Below are 17,637 nucleotides of genomic sequence, written 5' to 3'. Positions count from 1 at the left end.
ATTCAATAGCAGATCAAACAAATTGAAGGGGTAGGAATCCCTTGACTTTGCGAAGTTTTAAAAATCTAGGTCACAAGTTGCATCAGATAGGGGCGAAAGTTGTCTTCAATGGAAACATCCTCTGCTGAACTATACAATCATCACTACAACTTGCAGGCCATTCCAACTTCATGCTGTATCCTGTACTCATAGTCTTCATTCCAAGAAGGAGAACACATACAACAGGTCTCGAGAGTCTCTTTCATGAACCTCAAAGGATATCTTTGAGGAACGTTTAGTTATGTAGCTTGCCCCAGAGGGTCAAGTCAGTAGCGGAAGTGTCTCAAGCCACGATCAAAATGAAAGAGTGGCATTTTCCAACGTACCATTCGTCCAGGGATTGACGATTTGATGAATCCAGGTGTGAAGTCTGGCTGGGATCCAGGCTTGATTAACGGTGATCTGCCACCGGTGTCGCCCATCTGTCGCGGCCGGTCTAGGATTACATCAGGGAGTTTGGGGAGTCCGTCGGGTTTTGACTTTGAACCCGTCGTGAACTGCAGGCTGAGGAGGAAATCTCTATCGTAGTGCATCTTGGCTTCTGGACTGAGAGGACTGAACGTTTCTGGAAGGAAAACACAACATCCTAAAATAATCTCTTATCATAGTCAGTGCATTCAAACCGGTGGTGAATATAGCCTGGGTTAACCGAGTTTAAAATGCAGGAGACCTTTAACAGAACCGGCCTGTTCAAAGAGCATGTCCTTTCCAGTTTTGTTCAAGACTCTTTCCTGACGTCAAGGAACCTCGAAAGAACTAAGCCAAAGACTTGTTCAGGTTCTTCTTATGTCACGGATCCTTTGAGATCCTTTTAGAATTGACCGGTTCCAAATGCAACCGCATGAATTCTGGTGTAAACTCTTTCCAAATGCTCGATTCCCACCTCAAAAGAACTGACAAGGTCTCTTCACCTACTAAAGGTTGTGATATTGTCTCGAACCAGAGGTGCCACCTACCTTCCTTATAATCATAGTCCGTAGACTTATCTTTCTTTGGCATCCCAATCTTGCTATTTGTCTCAGGAACATCGTGTGACTTCACGTCGTTTTTCTCATTCTTCTCCTGCACCTTCGCCTCGTTTGATTCCTCGACGTTTATCTCGACCGTCAACGCTGGTTTATCTTTCAGTTTCTGGTCGACGTTGTTGACTTCTGTCACTGGTGCTGGTGTGGGTTCCGGGACCACAACGGGAACAGGCTTAGCCGTGGCCGCCTCCTCCACGAACAGGTCCATGTCCGTGCCCTCCTTCGTCTTGCCTTTCTCATTGAGATCTTTTTTGTGTCTCTTAGATTTACTCTTTGCTGAAAGACATGAAATATGCGTACAATTAGCATGGTGTTTCATTTTAACTACAAGCATAAGCTGTCTTTGTTTCAAGAGCATGATAAAACTTTATAGTCAGACGAAGCAGAATTTGGCATTCTCTTCGAGTCAAACTGCTGAGACCTGAAAATAAATTGGAAATTGAGACAAAAGGCGAATGTGACCCAAAAGGTGAATGTGACCCATGGTTATCAAAGTTTATAGTACTATATTTTTATCCATCTCAAATTGCAGAATATAGGTTCCTTACAAGAATAGAATGTGACAGATCTGACAAAGACAACAGAAGGCATCGAATAATCTGAAGTTCAGAATTTCGCAGTGACGTTTCGAGGCAAGAGCCGACCCTGCTCTGTCGTGCTTCTACTTTGGGCAAGATTCTACCAGAGACTACCAGACCCTCTCGAAGTGGAGAACAGGACTTAAGAATGGCGCAAACAAAACACTTGTAAAGTGATGAGTCAATCAAGCATTCTGACTGTTGCTTTTCTCCTCCACTACAGTAAAGATACTATTGTTAGAATCACTCATGGCCAACTTCTAGGAACCATCTGGACCCTACATCAATACCTCACTTGGAGACCTATGGTTATGTACATCAAGGTAGCATGAAAACGTATTCAGAACTGGAGCCAAGAAGTCAGAACAGTCAGGAACTCAATGGTAAGATGTATCTCCGTACTTAACAGTCTGACGCAGACACAGGTAACATGCCTAGTTTTCAGTAGGTTATCAAGACGACAAAAACGGTAACTATAAACAAGAGCTAGAATGACTAACCGGATACCAGACATTCTTGTAGTTTTCATGAACTGCCAAAAGTGAGGCAGATTAACCTCATGACATTTCCACAGCAGGATTTTTGTATTTAGGCCTAGTATAAAAGTAAGGATACCATGGTGACTGTCACTGTCTCTAGTCCATGGGCAATTCACGAAAATAGAAGATTTGCCAACACTTAGCCTCAATACATTACTCTCGGCCTATCTTTTAACTAGCTGGCATAGATGATATGAAGTATACAATGCAACTGCAGCACAGAATACCCTGAACACAATATAAGAACACTTACAACAACAAAAGTAGGTTCCCTAACCTAGCACACTGAGCTCAATATGAGATGTTAGGCCTAGTGTAGGTAGATAGGCCAAGAACTACCTTGGTAGGGCCTTGTACACAGTATATTCCCTCCAGATAGCCTCCTATCTCTTTCTAACCTTACAAACAGTAGGTCTACACCAATGCAACTCAAGTCAAAGGCCTATGAATTTCATCAATGCCAGTTAACACAGTGCACAGGTAGACTTGTTTCTTTTTAGTACTTCAGGCAAAAACAATGGGCTTACTCTATTCACTGTGATTACAGAGATGCTGTTTACCAACAACTCCTACTCTTGACTTCAGCTTTAAGTTCACCCTAGCAACAAAGGGGAGACTTGTCGACACCATTTGACAGAAAAATACTATTCTTTACATGTATATTCAAACTGTAGGCCTACTGTCGTGACTTTGCTATTTACTCACACTAAAATTCAAAGGCCAGCACTTTGTCAGCTCACCAAAATCAGCCAATGGCCTAATTATCCACATGATGGACTCAATCGGAGGTATTATGCTAGGCTTTTTGGTTCGCTCTTTGGTGTGTTTACCACACCAGTGTGTGGCAAGATTGGGTTGTCTGTACATACATAACATGTACATTTTCAAAGACAACACCAAACCCGAACAAGATCAAAAGCATTCACACAACCAGCATCCGGAGTCTCAATAGCTTATTTTGTTTATCTGGGATTGTTTTCAAAGTTCTTTGGAGACCTGTGATTGCTCAGCCTTCATTCAATCAGTCATGCTAGATTATCAATTGGCCATCCTAACATTACTGGGGTACCTAATCAGTATGCTTATTACGCCTCCAGAGAAGATATCAAATCTTGCAGGAGCCACGGTATGCATAAATGTACATGTACGCAGTGTTCACTTAGACAGCTGCACACTTGGCATACATTACAACAGTATGTGCAACAGTACATTGTCGACCACTTCATTACACCAAATGACACAGAATTCTTCAGTATAATACTGGCATCAATCTGCTGGCTGAAGTACCCAGCTGAGAAGAACAGACTACTTTACTCAATCAATATATTGCAACATATTGTGACTAGTCAAATTGTGATTTCTGATTTTGATGACTTTCTATAAATTCTGGAATACACAACAGTCAAGATGGAAAAATTCAAATGTGGTCTGAATTTTCCCAGTTTCATCATCTCTCAACTCAGTGTCGACATATTGGAAGAACTTCGTTTGGGTGATGACCAGTCACTAGAATCAGAGTCGTGCGTTTCACCTGGAACAAAGGGTCACAGTGGCTAATGGCATTGTCCGAAGTCGGCTTAGGTCTTCTCACCTGTTCCGAGTGTGAGATTCATCTTGGTCGGAAAAGGCCTATTCCACCCAACAGAAGACGCAGACACTACTGACTACTGTACATTACTTCTACATTCATGGCATAAACATCCACACTTTACAAATGAATATGCATGCAATAAACTACGACACAGTCAGGCTAATAGCTGTGCAACCAGGACACAGAATTGCATACATATGCAATTTTAAACATAAAATAGGACAGACTGGGCCGGCATTTTTTTAAAGATTGCGTTGGGAGTAGAAGAACTTGGGATAGGCCTAAAATATTTATTGGGCAGCGAGGCCTAGGCTCAGTCTATGCAAATATAACATAGAAGATAAAACAAAGCACTTAGAAATGGAAGAGTATGAACAGGCCTGTACACGAGTACAGCAGGTTACACAATCGAGAAGACTGTATGCCTAACACATGTGGTAGATTCTCTAAAACCCGGTACATATACTAGGCCTATGTTGCCAATACACTGCAAAGCACCTCAGCTGAACCTTGTCCTTTATTACCTTTTCTCCACTGTGACATGGTATACTGTAACCTTGTAATACTTGAATAACTCCTATTAGACTCTAAAATCGATAAACATCATCTACACAAATCCATGATTCGCAAAACTTTTTAGAAAACTTTTCTGGAAGTTCTCCAGACTGTCTAGTAGAATCTAATGGCTACCTATGTATCCACCCTATGCACACAGCTCTACACTATTGCTGTCTGCTATGCATATGCATTGAAGTGTATGACCTTTGCAATAACCTTTGAGTGTCATGTGACCAGTTCAAGCATGGGCTTATTTGGAATGGGGGACCATCTCAGCAGAGTTGCTGTAGGACAAAATGATATTTAAGTTTCAATGAAATTTTGCAAATTGGGTTAAATATTCTTCTAATTGCAAGACTGAAGATGATAAGGCCAGAACATCTGTTGAAATACAAACAAATGATACTGCAACAAAGAATGATACATTCGGTTCGGAGAGTGAATCTGATTCTGAATATGAATGCAGAGTAGCGTTTGAACTAGAGATCCGAAAATCACACAGATATGAATATCTTTGAAATGAGTATTTCTTGAGATCGATCTTAAAGGATACCACACAAGACAAAGGGCAATCTGCGAAATATACACCTTTCCAGAAATGGGGCGCTGAGTGTCCGAAATAGTGATGTCATAAAGGGAAACTAGGCCTTATGGTGGAGGGACAAAGGAGATAGTCATGGTTGACCAACACACTTGAATGCCTTTAATGACGGACAAGGGGGAAAAAGTTAGTTCCAATGCAAGCCACCAATTTCGGGAAGCATGTATAAAGAAATGAATAAGATACTGACCTTCAGCTGAAGCTGTCTCTTCTTCCGTAACCACTGGCACTTTCTCCACAGGTTCGACAGGTTCGGGCGTCTTCTCCACCACTGCTGCTGGTTTTTCATCAATTTTAGATTCACTTACGACCTCGCTAGGTTCACTAATCTTAGGAGTCCTTTCTACATGTACATCTTTATCACTGTGACTCGTGTCCGTTTTCACTGCCTCCTCGGCGACCGTTTCCGGTGTTTCTACCGCAGCAGGAACGACAACACTAGGTGCTGGTTCAGGTATAGAGTTCACATCCTGTTTCTCTTGATTAGATTTAGAATCCAGTTCAGAATTCACATCAGTTTCTACCTGCGGCGTTTCCTCGCCCAATTGTTCAGATTCAGGTTTTGTCACAGTTGGTTGAGGTTGTACAGGTCTCAGCGTATCGGAATTCAATGTAGCGGCGACTTGCGATGCGAACTGTGCCGCGATGTTACTCTGCGCCAGTGGCGATGGTGATTGTGGCGGTGCAGATTCTTCAGCCTGAGACTGCAACGGAGGAGAATTTGATATGACAAACGTAGAATGGAATTGGAAAAGATGGGATGCATGAAAGTTCATGCAGTTCAGTCACTGAGAATGAGACACTTCTGAAGTTTTTATCAAAATGTAATATGTCGCCATACACTTTTCATATGCGACATGAAGAACAAACAAGTCATTACCAATGAGCAGGCTACATCCAATTCATGCGGTCACTTTTCACTCTCACATATTTTCCAGCCCAGGTCAGTTAGTTAACTCGTGACAAGTGAAACATAACAATTGACAACATGAATCCTATATAAATCTGGCCTAAGGAGCAGACTCAGTGGCAGAGGGGCTACCATGCATGTTCGTACTACTAAAAGACAGTGCATTGTAACCTTGAACAATGGTAAAGGTTCTTCCCTCATCTGCACCACAACGTAAGCGCATTTTGTTTGGGAGACAAACTGTGTAACAGACATATTTTGAATGTGCAGAGCTCAAAAATCAATGCTGGGCAGACTGCATTCAATGATGGGCTCGGAACTCGGAACATTTGTAAAGTCAGGCCGGATAGCACTTTTTGAAATCTAGGAGAGAATAGTCGCAACAAGTAACCAGGTATCGCAATTCTCATGCATTATTAGTATATTTTTTAAGGACATGCTAAGCTAAAATGATTGTATTAGATAGATTTCAAATCTATTGACCTTCAACAAAAAAGACGCAAAAATAGAATAGGAAGTAATGTGTGCCGAAACAACTCTACCATTTGGCGTGTTTTAGGAAGCTACATGTACCGGGGGAATTGCCAAATAAGAATAAATAAAGTCTTCATTCTCTTGCTGGTACCAGATATGTTATAGTGAAACATATGGATATGGGATGAAAGCAGACAATGGGTTGTGGTCATTGTTGCCGAGACCCACAAGTACAGGGTTGCAGAGGCAATAAATCCAGTTTTATTCAATGCGTAACCTCTGTTTCACCAATTTCTGTGTTTATGTTCTCCCGGCCATTTTCACTGGTACAGAGGTTGTTAGGACATGCTCGAGATGTGAGGGATGCACTGTTAGAAATGCAAAGTTATAGAATATGAAAAAGAGGAAAACCGATGGTAGGAAATTTTAGACCCAAACTACGAGAAAATCACTTCAAGCAGTTTAGGATCTCAACTTGGATATAACCACCCAAAATTATCATGTTGGAATGTGCCACACAATGCACCCATCACCATGGAAACAATGAAATGGTTGGATGAGAGACATCCTCGACGTTGAATGGGCTTACCAGTTCAGAAGACTCTTCGTCTTCAGCTTGTTGTGCCTTTATAATAGAAGAGGGTTGGTCAATTCATGGAGCACTCCCACTCTGAAAGCCCCCCCCAACAATACTGACCAGTGGCGACACCAATAGCTATCGCCACACACTAAAAATACTGTGGGGCTAAAGTAAGTTAAGTAATCAGTAAGTTAGTCTAACGGTTGGCAGGTCCGTTTTTCTCACAAATCCCGCTTCTGGTGGATAATGTACCTTGAACAATCCCTCAAACAAGTTCTACCCAATATAAACACCATACAGAACAGAGATACAACACTAAATGATTACTGCGACATCAATATCATTTGCTACGACCGGCCAGCAACTTACCACGACTGGTGTGGCTCTGGCACTCGACGGGCCTGATGACAATGGAGGCGTGCCCGTCTTGGCACTCTTGGCCGAACCTAATAAATCATCTGTCACATCTTGTCCAGAGTTGGGATCTGTGATCCTGATCACTTTTCTCTCCCGCGCCGGAGGAGCGTAGTTACTCGATGCAGATGGCGGTCGGTTTGGCTGGGCACCCATGTGGTATTGTGGTTGACCTTGAGGGCTGTAGTATGTTACTAGAAAGACAGATAACAATTTCCTCAAAAAATTCAAATTTCACTGATTCAAATTGTACATATCTACAAAGATAGGGAAGCAATGCATGGACGAATATGAGTCGATTGATTCACATCGAACACAATGTTTCTGGCCGGCCATTCTTGTCTCGTGTCAGTTTCCAACTCGGCCGCTGGAGATCTGTTCACTAACGGCAATTAGACCCACCAAGCTCTCCAGGAAAGAAACATTCTGCTATTTACCTGGTCCTTGTGTTTGATAAGTTTGCCCAACCGGTGGCTGCATGTTTAATTGATTCGGCTGAGATGTGTTGATATACTGCTGTGGCATGTTCGGCCGAGGACCGGTCTGGTACTGTAATGGAAATGTTCAAATAAAATGAAAACATGTACAACAAATATCAAAATAGAGGGAAAACGTCAAAACAGGTACCTCATCTAATGTTCTAAAAGGCAGGTTTTTTTGAAGCAGTCTTTCCGAAAATTCTTGCATGATCTTTTCTTGAGTTGACTGAAAAACGTATTTGGCACAAAGAAGATTTTGTCCAACACTGAAGAAAAAAAAGCTTTAGTTCTTGCTGAAAACAGTCAGGAAAAAAATTGAGCTGTGAAACTGAACTCGAAATTATTCCTTGCATTGTACTAAACAGTGAGAGTAAGTGGATCATAAGTTATTTTGTTGCCATCCAAAATAAGAACTAACATGTTTGCTTCTCTGCCAACAATGAGGAGTTCCATTTCTAATTTCTTCAAAATTCAACACCGACAATGACATGATGATGAAAATTATAGGTCAGGGACAAATGTCAATCACTCCATGCCAATTCCACGCAAGAAAGAAACCTGTACTCAGCTCGGAGCCAGAGACTATTACACAAAGGAGTCGCTGTGGTTTAGTGGCTCGGACACTCGACTACAGTCAAGAGGTCCCTGGTTTGATTCCTCCGGGCGGCGTGAGATATCAGGCTTTTAACCCCAAACTATTTAAACTTTAGGAAGACAATGTACACCCAACCTGCCTATGTCATGCAATACACATTGCACACAGATTGTAAACCTTGGCATAGACAGATTGCAGAACATTTGTCCCTTCCTTTAGCAGACAATACAAGAACCACAATATTAATTTTGCATGCTCTGAATGAGGACTAGCAAGACCTGAAGGAAATATTCCGCTGCTCTAAACATCAAAGTCTGGATTTGTAAGCAAAGGGCTAAACATGCCAAAGCGTGTTGTACTTTTTTCCGAAAGCAAGACATCAGGATATATGGCCATGCCCATGCACCTCAGTGAACTGAGCAAAGGATAATTTTTAAAATACGGACATATGATGACAACAAGAACTTAGGGCACCTCAATAAACAGACTTGATACTTCCACCAAATAAAATCATTTTTTATGCACGACTTTATGAATACATCGTAAAATAAATAAGTTCCTATCCATTTCGCAAACAAGAAGGAATGAGACAACATAACAGAAGGACATCCCAGTACTGCACAACTGGCTATCAGGAATGAAGCAAAAGCATCATGCAGGAAGCAGGAATAGGAGATATCCTGCAGTTTGGATAGGTCAGCCCTGAATGTGCTCTTCTGGCAGACTGCCATTCTGCTACTGCATTACTTGAAATAGACATGTTGAGCCAGAATCAACTCACAGCGGGAAATAGCCCTCCCTACTTGGCTAAGTTAGTGCCTTACATTATCAAGAGTAGAACTAAAAGTCATTCGTATACAGCGACATGCACAAGTTGTCACCCTAATTGAAAACTACAGGATTACTTGGGTTCAAGCTTTTCAACAGACCAATTTTGCGCTGTTGGTTCCGATTCCTACTTAACAGTGCAACAGTGCAAAATCACAGCAGCTCAAAAGCCTGGTCACAAATGTTTCTTTCTACACCACGAGGTACTGTTTTCACTTGGATGTAGCAACTAGCATACCAACTCTTTAGTCTGAAGGGCAAAACCGCCCAAAAGAACAGCGTGAACATTCCAGGACGCTTTTAATACATGTAGCAGCAGTTTTGTTTGGTAATAGGAAACAGTGGACGACACAACCAAGGAACATTGGTGGGTCGACTCTGGGGGGTGAACAGGTGAACAGAAGAGATCACATTTCATTCCCAACAGAATAAGAAAACATCCACACTTTGGTAAGACTCACAACACAAGCATTAGTCAGACACAGAAACACAACATACTCTGATCACACATCTCACACGATGAATGGAACGTACTTGTATGGTTCATGCAAAAACTCAGATTCTCGGTTATATAGGATTTTACCAATTTTACCCAGAATTCAAACAGACTCAAATAATAATAATTAGTGGTGAAGAACTCTTAAAACATTCCAAGCAATTTGAATCATTCGTGACACTGAACTAGTGCCCTGAACTTATGTTGACCTCAAAATAAACCAAGCTTCTTTATCTCCCCTCCCATCAAGACACAACATCTTGCGTCAACAAAATTACATGACATAGCTGTAAAGCATTAAGTCCATCTAGTCACATTCCTGCAGCAGACAACAGTAGCACGTATGAATCGGCTAAACGGCAGTGCCGTACACATTACTACGGAAGCTGGCTCGGCAGCTTCTTCCCCCAATAGAGTTGGTGACCGCATTGTATTTTGTATTACAAGTACCCACACATAATGAACAGACAGTGACACAAATACTACACTATTTGCATAGGAAATACATGCACGTTTTGACTTCACCAACCACTGAGAGGGACACACATTCATACTCTCGATGTACCATGAAAGATCATCACAAGACTTCGACCATGAGGTAATGCAAGAATGTAAGCAACCGAGAGACAGAATTTTCGCTTGATGAAAAATGGTCTGTCTTGACTTACGATTATGGTTGCCCCCCCAGACATAGTCATCATGTCCTCACCCATGTACTGGCCTGGGGAAGCCTGCATGGTAAAGAGAAGGAAGAGACTGTCAACAGAACTTGGCGAGAACACATGCACTGGGTCATCAGGGCCTTGGGTCTGAATGAAGTAGTCAGGAGCCTCATACGACTGGCACCACCAGTCGGCAGGGACATTCGTCGCAAATACACTGACATAATTGGACAAAAACAGAGCCTATCCATATCATTCAACCCATATTTTTTCACTGAAGCCCTTTCCAGTTCTTTTTCATTGACCCCCCCCCCCCGCCGAATCCCTTCTAGTACTCATGGACAAGCAGGCACTCTGGGGGCTTTCGTGACATGTACTAGTACCCCTACCTTTGGTCTTCCTGCACCTCAACTGGGTTTGGATGGAACACATACTTCAGGATCAGACAGTGTATGAATCTCGTACCCAATTGATTTACATTTACAATATTTTGATCACAGTCGGTTTCAGACTGCATACATATGCAGCAGCATCCCGACTTCCCACATGCAAGCGCAACCACAATACATTTGTATATAACCACCTGCAAGTGCTCCAGTCGGTGGCTCAGCTGACTCTGAATAGCTACCAATTTCCTAGCTTCGAAACCCAAACAATCGAACATATCGGAACAGATCAAGGTCACATCACTCAAGACTTTTAGGCACAAGACTGCATGTCAATAAAACAGACCAATTCAATATTAGAAAATCGGATAGACAACTTGAAAAACAGGAGTTGCCATGTGCAAATAAAGTGATGTCATAAAAGGAAGATACTTCTACATCTTCCAAACTCTGACAATACATGGGGGAAGCGAGACATTGGGGGTAAAGAGCCTCGCGGAGAGAAATTGAAACTCCTAGTCCTACAATGAGCAAGGGGAAAATATTTTAAAACAAAACTTCTACAAACTGTTAAGGGCTATACAGATTCTACTCAACCATCAGAAATGACTCTCACCTGCATCGGTAGACTGCCCTGCATCATCATTGTAGCTTGTGGCTGGCCGATATAGCCTCCCGTTTGAGAAATAACCAAATTCGTCTGAGGATACGGGTACATGGTCGGCGGCTGTCCTCCTTGGCCGGCACTCATTCGCACATGGCGCTGCGTCTGCTGTGGAATACCCTGTGGCTGTGTTGGTCTGGTGGGTGGGTAGAACGGAGGCTGAATGAAAAAGATAATTCATTGATGATGCAATAACAATAAGGCACTATAAAACAGTTTGGCAACACCTGAATAATTGGCAAATCTTCAAAAGTTGCCAATTTCGCAACTCAGCCCTGGACCATAATGCATTATTTGGAGAAATCTAAATTATAATTCAAAATGACAACGATGTTACACCTTTTGTGAAAAGACTAGAGACTGTTTTGGTAATTTCAGAAGTTTTTCAGTTTTCCAGAACTGCACTTTGATTCTAAGACAAACAGGTTCATCAATAAAGACATTCTCAAGTCGCAGCACAAATATTCCCACATCATATGGTAATAAGACAGAGATAACTACCACCATTGACTAAACTCCACCCAACAATAATCTTTTTAAACTACAATTATAACACTGAGAAAGATTTAACTATTCATTGCACTTCAAGCAAGAGATATCTCTTTCTAGAGCATTGTGTTCCTACCGTTCTCGGGTTAGGTTGATGATACATCATCTGTTGACTCGGACCCTGCCCCGGATTTGGGACAGTTGTACTCATAGGCTGTTTGCTCATGTCATGGGGATTGCCACCGCGCGGCACAGCTGGGAACTGAAAGTAAACATTCAAATGTAAGAAAGCAATTGAGAAGGGCTGCAGAGACAAGAGTTTATTAGACCATTCAATTTGACTGTCTTACGTTTGCGAAGATCAGACCAATCAGCTAGATTTCACTGCGATTTTATGGCAATATAGACATTTTTCTTTCTTCGAATTCATCAAAGGAGTTTGTCTAACAAATTGAGTCAGACGGCCTGTTAGATATCTGCGAAGGGTTGGATGACTCCTGACATACACGGGTGGAATATGACGGTAGTAGAATCTCCTCTCACCTGTTTCTGACTCTGAGCGTAATAAGGCTGATTCGGCTGTCTTACTTGTTGGTACTCCTCCTGCCCTGCAATTTTAAAAATAAATTCATTTTCTGAACCATACGCGTTTCAAAATCAGGTTTTGTACCAACAAAACAATAATTTTGAATGACAGAATTAGTCGTGAAACTGGAAGTGCCCACGAAACTTAGCAGTGCTCAGTTGACAGCAAAGATAGCATTATTACAAAATCTTGATCGAGTGGCCAGAAAAGCCTGCAGGAGAAGTCCTTCCGATCATAAACATGATAAAGAAGGATTGAAAATGTCCAGAGAACTCAAATTAGCATTGTCCCGAGTCAATACAAGAACTTAGTACATGAACTATAGCTAATTACTTACGATACTGCTGCTGTATCGGTGGGGTATGGCCTTGTGGGTAGTACCTGGCGCTGAGGTCAAGGAAGTAACATACAAAACATGTACATATCTGTCCATATTTTTGCCAAGATTGCAACTTAGGACAACTTCTTCAATTCAAATCAAATCAAGAATAGAACTGATTACATTCCAGTTAATTTGCTTTGAACCTTCAGTCATTCATTTGAAGTATAATTGATAATAAGATGTACAGATAAACCAGTGTTTATTTACAGACAAATACTATGTACCTGCAATGAATGGGTTGAGGCCTTCTGATTCACAGTTGACATAATCAGTATTGTTAGCACACTTTTTTCGGTCGAAAATCAAGATATGACCTACTTTTAGTTTATTCTGAAGAGCTGGCCAAAAGGTCAGAAGTGAAACACTGCAAATAAAAGCCACCATTCATATGCATGTGTACATGTAGGGGCTACCCAAACAGGTTCAAAGCCACTTGTGGAGAAGGCTCAGACTCTAGTGTTACACTCCAGACTGAATAGTGTTACACTCGAGCTTAAGACTGTGTTACACTCGAGCTGTGTTAGCTCCTCATTTATTTCAGTTCAGCATCCGCATCAGCCAAGAAGATAAGATGACACAGAACAAGTAAACAGCTAAAGAATTAGCAAAATGCTGTTCATCATTTCAGTATATAAACCATTCGACACGTCAGAAATTACCAGAATGCCTTACGGAATTCCTGACAACAAGTAGTCCGGATCCTGTTGGTAGGATGTCAACTGGCTACCTGCCAGACCACTTCCATGTTTTTTTTTCATACAAATAAACTGGCTTGTCGAGCAGGCGTCTTAAAAATTTCTTCCTTTTGGCCTCATTACAATTTCATCTTTTATAGGAATATAAACATCACCAATGTAACTGACCATGGCACTCCTGATGTAAGAAGAGAAAACCATAGGTCGACAGTGACCAGTACATTTTGTATCAACCGGTCAATTTTTCTCATAGGTTTTACAAATACAATATAGTCTCTACGTAAGTATTGTTGCTTTGTTTCTTAACTTCAGAGTCAGATACATGATCGGGGTTGCAGCTGCTTGATCTGGATACCACATCTCTCTGTAGGTAGGACTTCGTTGTCTCTGTTGCAAATTGTCATCCATTTTGACATAAATTGACTTTATAGAACACTCACAGAAATTAAGAATTGTTTCACTTCACCCACTCGAGCACCATCTCAGCTCAGCAGCAGTATGATGACAAATCTTTAGTTGGCAGCTCTTTTCACTCTTTAAGACACTAAATAGCTATAGTTTGCATGTTGAGAAATCTTGCATATTGCTCTTATTTTTCACAATTTCTTCTGCACTTTCTTTAAACCTACCTCAAATGAATCCTTACATCCTTTCCCACCGTTTTTATCCATTCAAGAATTCATTCTGACCACTAACGCTACAGAAAAAGGCTGAAGGTTACAGTGATACACAAAGGATATTCCTACACAGAATTGCACGGTGTGTTTGGCGCCATCACTCAAGTTAAGTGACAGTTTAATGAAGTATCATAGCTCAACAAGTCAAAGGGCGTCGTAAAGTGACACACCATGTCTGGCATGAACATCTTCCATGGGGAACATATACCATCATCATACATGATACAATGCAGGGAGCATTCAGGATTAGAGTGAAGAGTTTTGAATGGATCAAAATGACGGGACATGATGTAAAGATGACGTTATTATGAGGTACTGGTACAGTCCAAATCACAAATGACATCCGTCCTGCTTCGCGTCAGTGGCGCACAACGTATGCGCGAGTTCAACGCCAAGTTCCGCGTCCCTGACGCACCATCTTTCTGTTTCACGTATATTACACACGACCTACGCAATGGGTAGCTAATGACGCGAATTTAGGGATGACAATTGTGATTTGGACTGTTAGTGTTTGTAATGTATTAGGCGGTTTATAATGAAAATCCAAGAGAAAAAGGTTCTTTTCCAGATATACCGGTACCACCTTGGGTTGGCCAAACAAACTATCTTTACAATAGATCTTCAAGGTAAATGACACCAGACAATGGCTCGAGTGGCCTTGTCTGTCGTCATTGACCGTAAAAACTTATCGTAAAGGTAGTTTGTTTTGCCGTCCGTAGGGCTAGGTGGTAGGCATATTCAGAAAAGGGCCTGTGGTGAAAATGAGAGCGTTATCGGACACAAAATTCCCATAAGAAATGAAACCCCAAAAATCACGCCAAGGAAGAATCCTAAAACCATCAAAGAACAGAAATCGGCATGAATACACCCAGTTTTTTCATCACAAACATGGATTCCCCCACCCTGCAATACATATGGTGCAATGCACTGGCAATGTACAGGCATGCACCAAACCTGGTCACATGAAGAGCAGCCATTGAAATCTGTGAATCATGTGTTTTGACCGGCATGTTACGAGAGTGCTAAAATAAACACTAGACGTCACAACACAACGATATGCTGTCCAGTCGACAGTTAAGTGTCTGGGGCATAAGATAACAGCTTCTAGAGGTGTATTTCGGCACAGAAGCGGCAGAAAATCGCCCAAACCTCGTGTCCACGTCACGTCTCCATATTGAAGTTTACGAAATTTGCGCAGGCATGCGTTGGTGGACGGACACGGGGAGCAGAACCGGCGTCTGTTTGGCCGGTATTGCGAAATTTGGGATGGAAAATGTTAGACCAGGGGCTTGGAACTGAGCAAAGGATACGGTTGTTGCGGTCTGGTTCCCTGTTGCTGGGGATGTACTGGCGCTGACGGCGAAACTGAGTGGTGTGTCCCCTTCTGTACACTCATTTCAACGTGAATAGGGAGTGATTGGAGTCCTTAGAAAGGACCTTTATCGGAGCTTGTTTCCAAGCTATATCTCCTGGAAAATACAAAAATCTCACCTTATATGGATAGTTAAAACATTCAATTTTCAATAAAAATACATTTTGGGTAAATAAAATGTATGGTTATTGTAGGATGGGAGAAGATTCTAAAGATAAATTTAATCATGGCTACCTTGGGTCTGCAAGGAGATTAACTCGGGAATCTTCGGAATTGCCAGCTTCGGCAATTTCCGGCAAAGCGAGGGTGAAAGGTCAATGGTGTTGTTGGGATAATATTCACTCGATAAAATATTAACCTCGCATAAACCAGGAGGTCCTGTATCGTAATAATCTACTTACTGATCCACATTTTTATATTGAAACAATAATTGCAATTCATAACTTCCTTGACGGCAGCATATGCTTGCCTTTACTCCCATTTTTATTATCCGAAGTACACGGTGTAGCAGTAGAAATAGTCCGATTCAATAATCTGTGGGAGGGGCCATCTCAAGAGTTGAGAAGGGTAGACTCCACGGGCAGTCCATTGCGTCATCCTGATTGCGTCCGGAGTGTAGAAAAGGGTGGGTGTCACAAAATTTTTAGAATGATGTTTTATACTATTGTCTATTGACTATTTAATGCACGGGCTTGTGTGTCGAGATGATATGATAGGCCTATACACGATTTAAAAATGAAAAATGATAGTAAAGGCAAGCAGATGCTGCCGGCAAGGATGTTATGAATTGCAATTATTGTTTCAAAGTAAAAATGTGGACCAGTAAAAATATTATTACGATACAGGACCTCCTGGTCAATATTTTATCGAAGGACTATGTGAGGTCAATATTTTATCGAAGGACTATTATCCCAACAACACCATTGACCTTTCGGTAGAGGCTAATTCCCCAAAGCGCCAGGGACCTTCATTGATATTGAACCTCGACCTTGACCTTTCATCACTTCTGGGGTTCAGTTACCACATGACTATGGTTCAGTTTCATAATTATATACCATAAAACTATGATATGCAGCCACTATGCAAGGCATGCATGTCTCATGTTGATTATACAACACAAGAAAATATATTTCTCAGTAGAGATTAGCTAAATAACCCCATGAAGAATGATTTAATTCCAATTATCAAAATATCCGCGCCATCTGAGGTGCGCATTTGGAACTGAAATATCCCTGCCACCAGTACTGTAGTCTTTCTGGCTGTCCTGGCTGCTCCACCGTGCTGACAACATGATGAGAGAGATGAGACAGTCACAGCCAGGCCAAATCAGTCTTGGCTGCTCTGCCAAGTTGTCAACATGGTCAGAGAGATGAGGCAGTCTCAGCCAGGCCGAATCAGTCCTGGCTGCTCCACCGTGTTGACAATATGATGAGAGAGATGAGACAGTTACAGCCAGGCCATATCTGTCTTGTTGGCTGCTCTGCCAAGTTGTCAACATAGTGAGAGAGATGAGAAAATCACAGCCAGGCCGAATCAGTCCTGGCTGCTCCACCGTGTTGGCAACATGTTGAGAGAGATGAGACAGTCACAGCCAGGCCACATCTGTCTTGTTGGCTGCTCTACCAAGTTGTCAGCATGATGAGAGAGATGGGATGGTCACAGCCAGGACAAATCAGTCCTGGCTGCTCCACCGTGTTGACAATATGGTGAGAGAGATGAGACGGTCACAGCCATTCCAAATAAGTCTTTGCTGCTCCAACGTGTTGGCAACATGGTGAGAGAGATGAGACAGTCTGCCAAGTTGTCAACATGGTGAGAGAGATGAGACAGTCACAGCCAGGCTGAATCAGTCCTGGCTGCTCCAACGTGTTGGCAACATGATAAGAGAGATGAGACAGTCACAGCCAGGCCACATCAGTCCTGGCTGCTCTGCCTAGTTGTCAACATGAGGAGAGAGATGAGACGGTCACAGCCAGGCGGAATCAGTCCTGGTTGCTCCACCGTGTTGACAATACGA

At 42.1% G+C, this 17,637-nt stretch overlaps 1 protein-coding gene and 1 non-coding gene across 10 annotated transcripts in view; both read right to left on the bottom strand.

The window, feature by feature from the left end:
* Positions 1 to 15,759, bottom strand: part of LOC135497120 (eukaryotic translation initiation factor 4 gamma 1-like) — a 34,432-nt gene extending 18,673 nt beyond the window's left edge. For 5 of the 9 annotated variants that reach the window (XM_064786839.1, XM_064786842.1, XM_064786844.1 and 2 more), the window contains exons 1-12: positions 15,559 to 15,713; positions 12,832 to 12,875; positions 12,452 to 12,516; positions 12,045 to 12,170; positions 11,372 to 11,578; positions 10,376 to 10,438; positions 7,747 to 7,858; positions 7,265 to 7,503; positions 6,905 to 6,940; positions 5,122 to 5,635; positions 996 to 1,340; positions 366 to 604 (exon numbers count right to left, since the gene is read on the bottom strand). In XM_064786839.1, the coding sequence (XP_064642909.1) occupies positions 366 to 604; positions 996 to 1,340; positions 5,122 to 5,635; positions 6,905 to 6,940; positions 7,265 to 7,503; positions 7,747 to 7,858; positions 10,376 to 10,438; positions 11,372 to 11,578; positions 12,045 to 12,170; positions 12,452 to 12,516; positions 12,832 to 12,875; positions 15,559 to 15,644 (2,076 nt within the window). In that variant the 5' untranslated portion in view covers positions 15,645 to 15,713. Of the gene's footprint in view, positions 1 to 365; positions 605 to 995; positions 1,341 to 5,121; positions 5,636 to 6,904; positions 6,941 to 7,264; positions 7,504 to 7,746; positions 7,859 to 10,375; positions 10,439 to 11,371; positions 11,579 to 12,044; positions 12,171 to 12,451; positions 12,517 to 12,831; positions 12,876 to 13,893; positions 14,795 to 15,558; positions 15,714 to 15,739 lie in introns of those variants that run through there. The other 4 variants (XM_064786840.1, XM_064786847.1, XM_064786843.1 and 1 more) reach the window with 4 other exon arrangements.
* On the bottom strand, positions 75 to 152 carry LOC135497499 (small nucleolar RNA snR60/Z15/Z230/Z193/J17). Its single transcript, XR_010448903.1, has one exon. It is a non-coding gene; the product is annotated as a small nucleolar RNA snR60/Z15/Z230/Z193/J17 (small nucleolar RNA).
* Positions 15,760 to 17,637: the final 1,878 nt, after the last annotated feature.

The sequence above is a fragment of the Lineus longissimus genome, chromosome 12 (genome assembly GCF_910592395.1).
Source record: "Lineus longissimus chromosome 12, tnLinLong1.2, whole genome shotgun sequence".
Taxonomy (NCBI): Eukaryota; Metazoa; Nemertea; class Pilidiophora; order Heteronemertea; family Lineidae; genus Lineus; species Lineus longissimus.
This window is presented reverse-complemented; position numbering and strand designations above follow the sequence as displayed.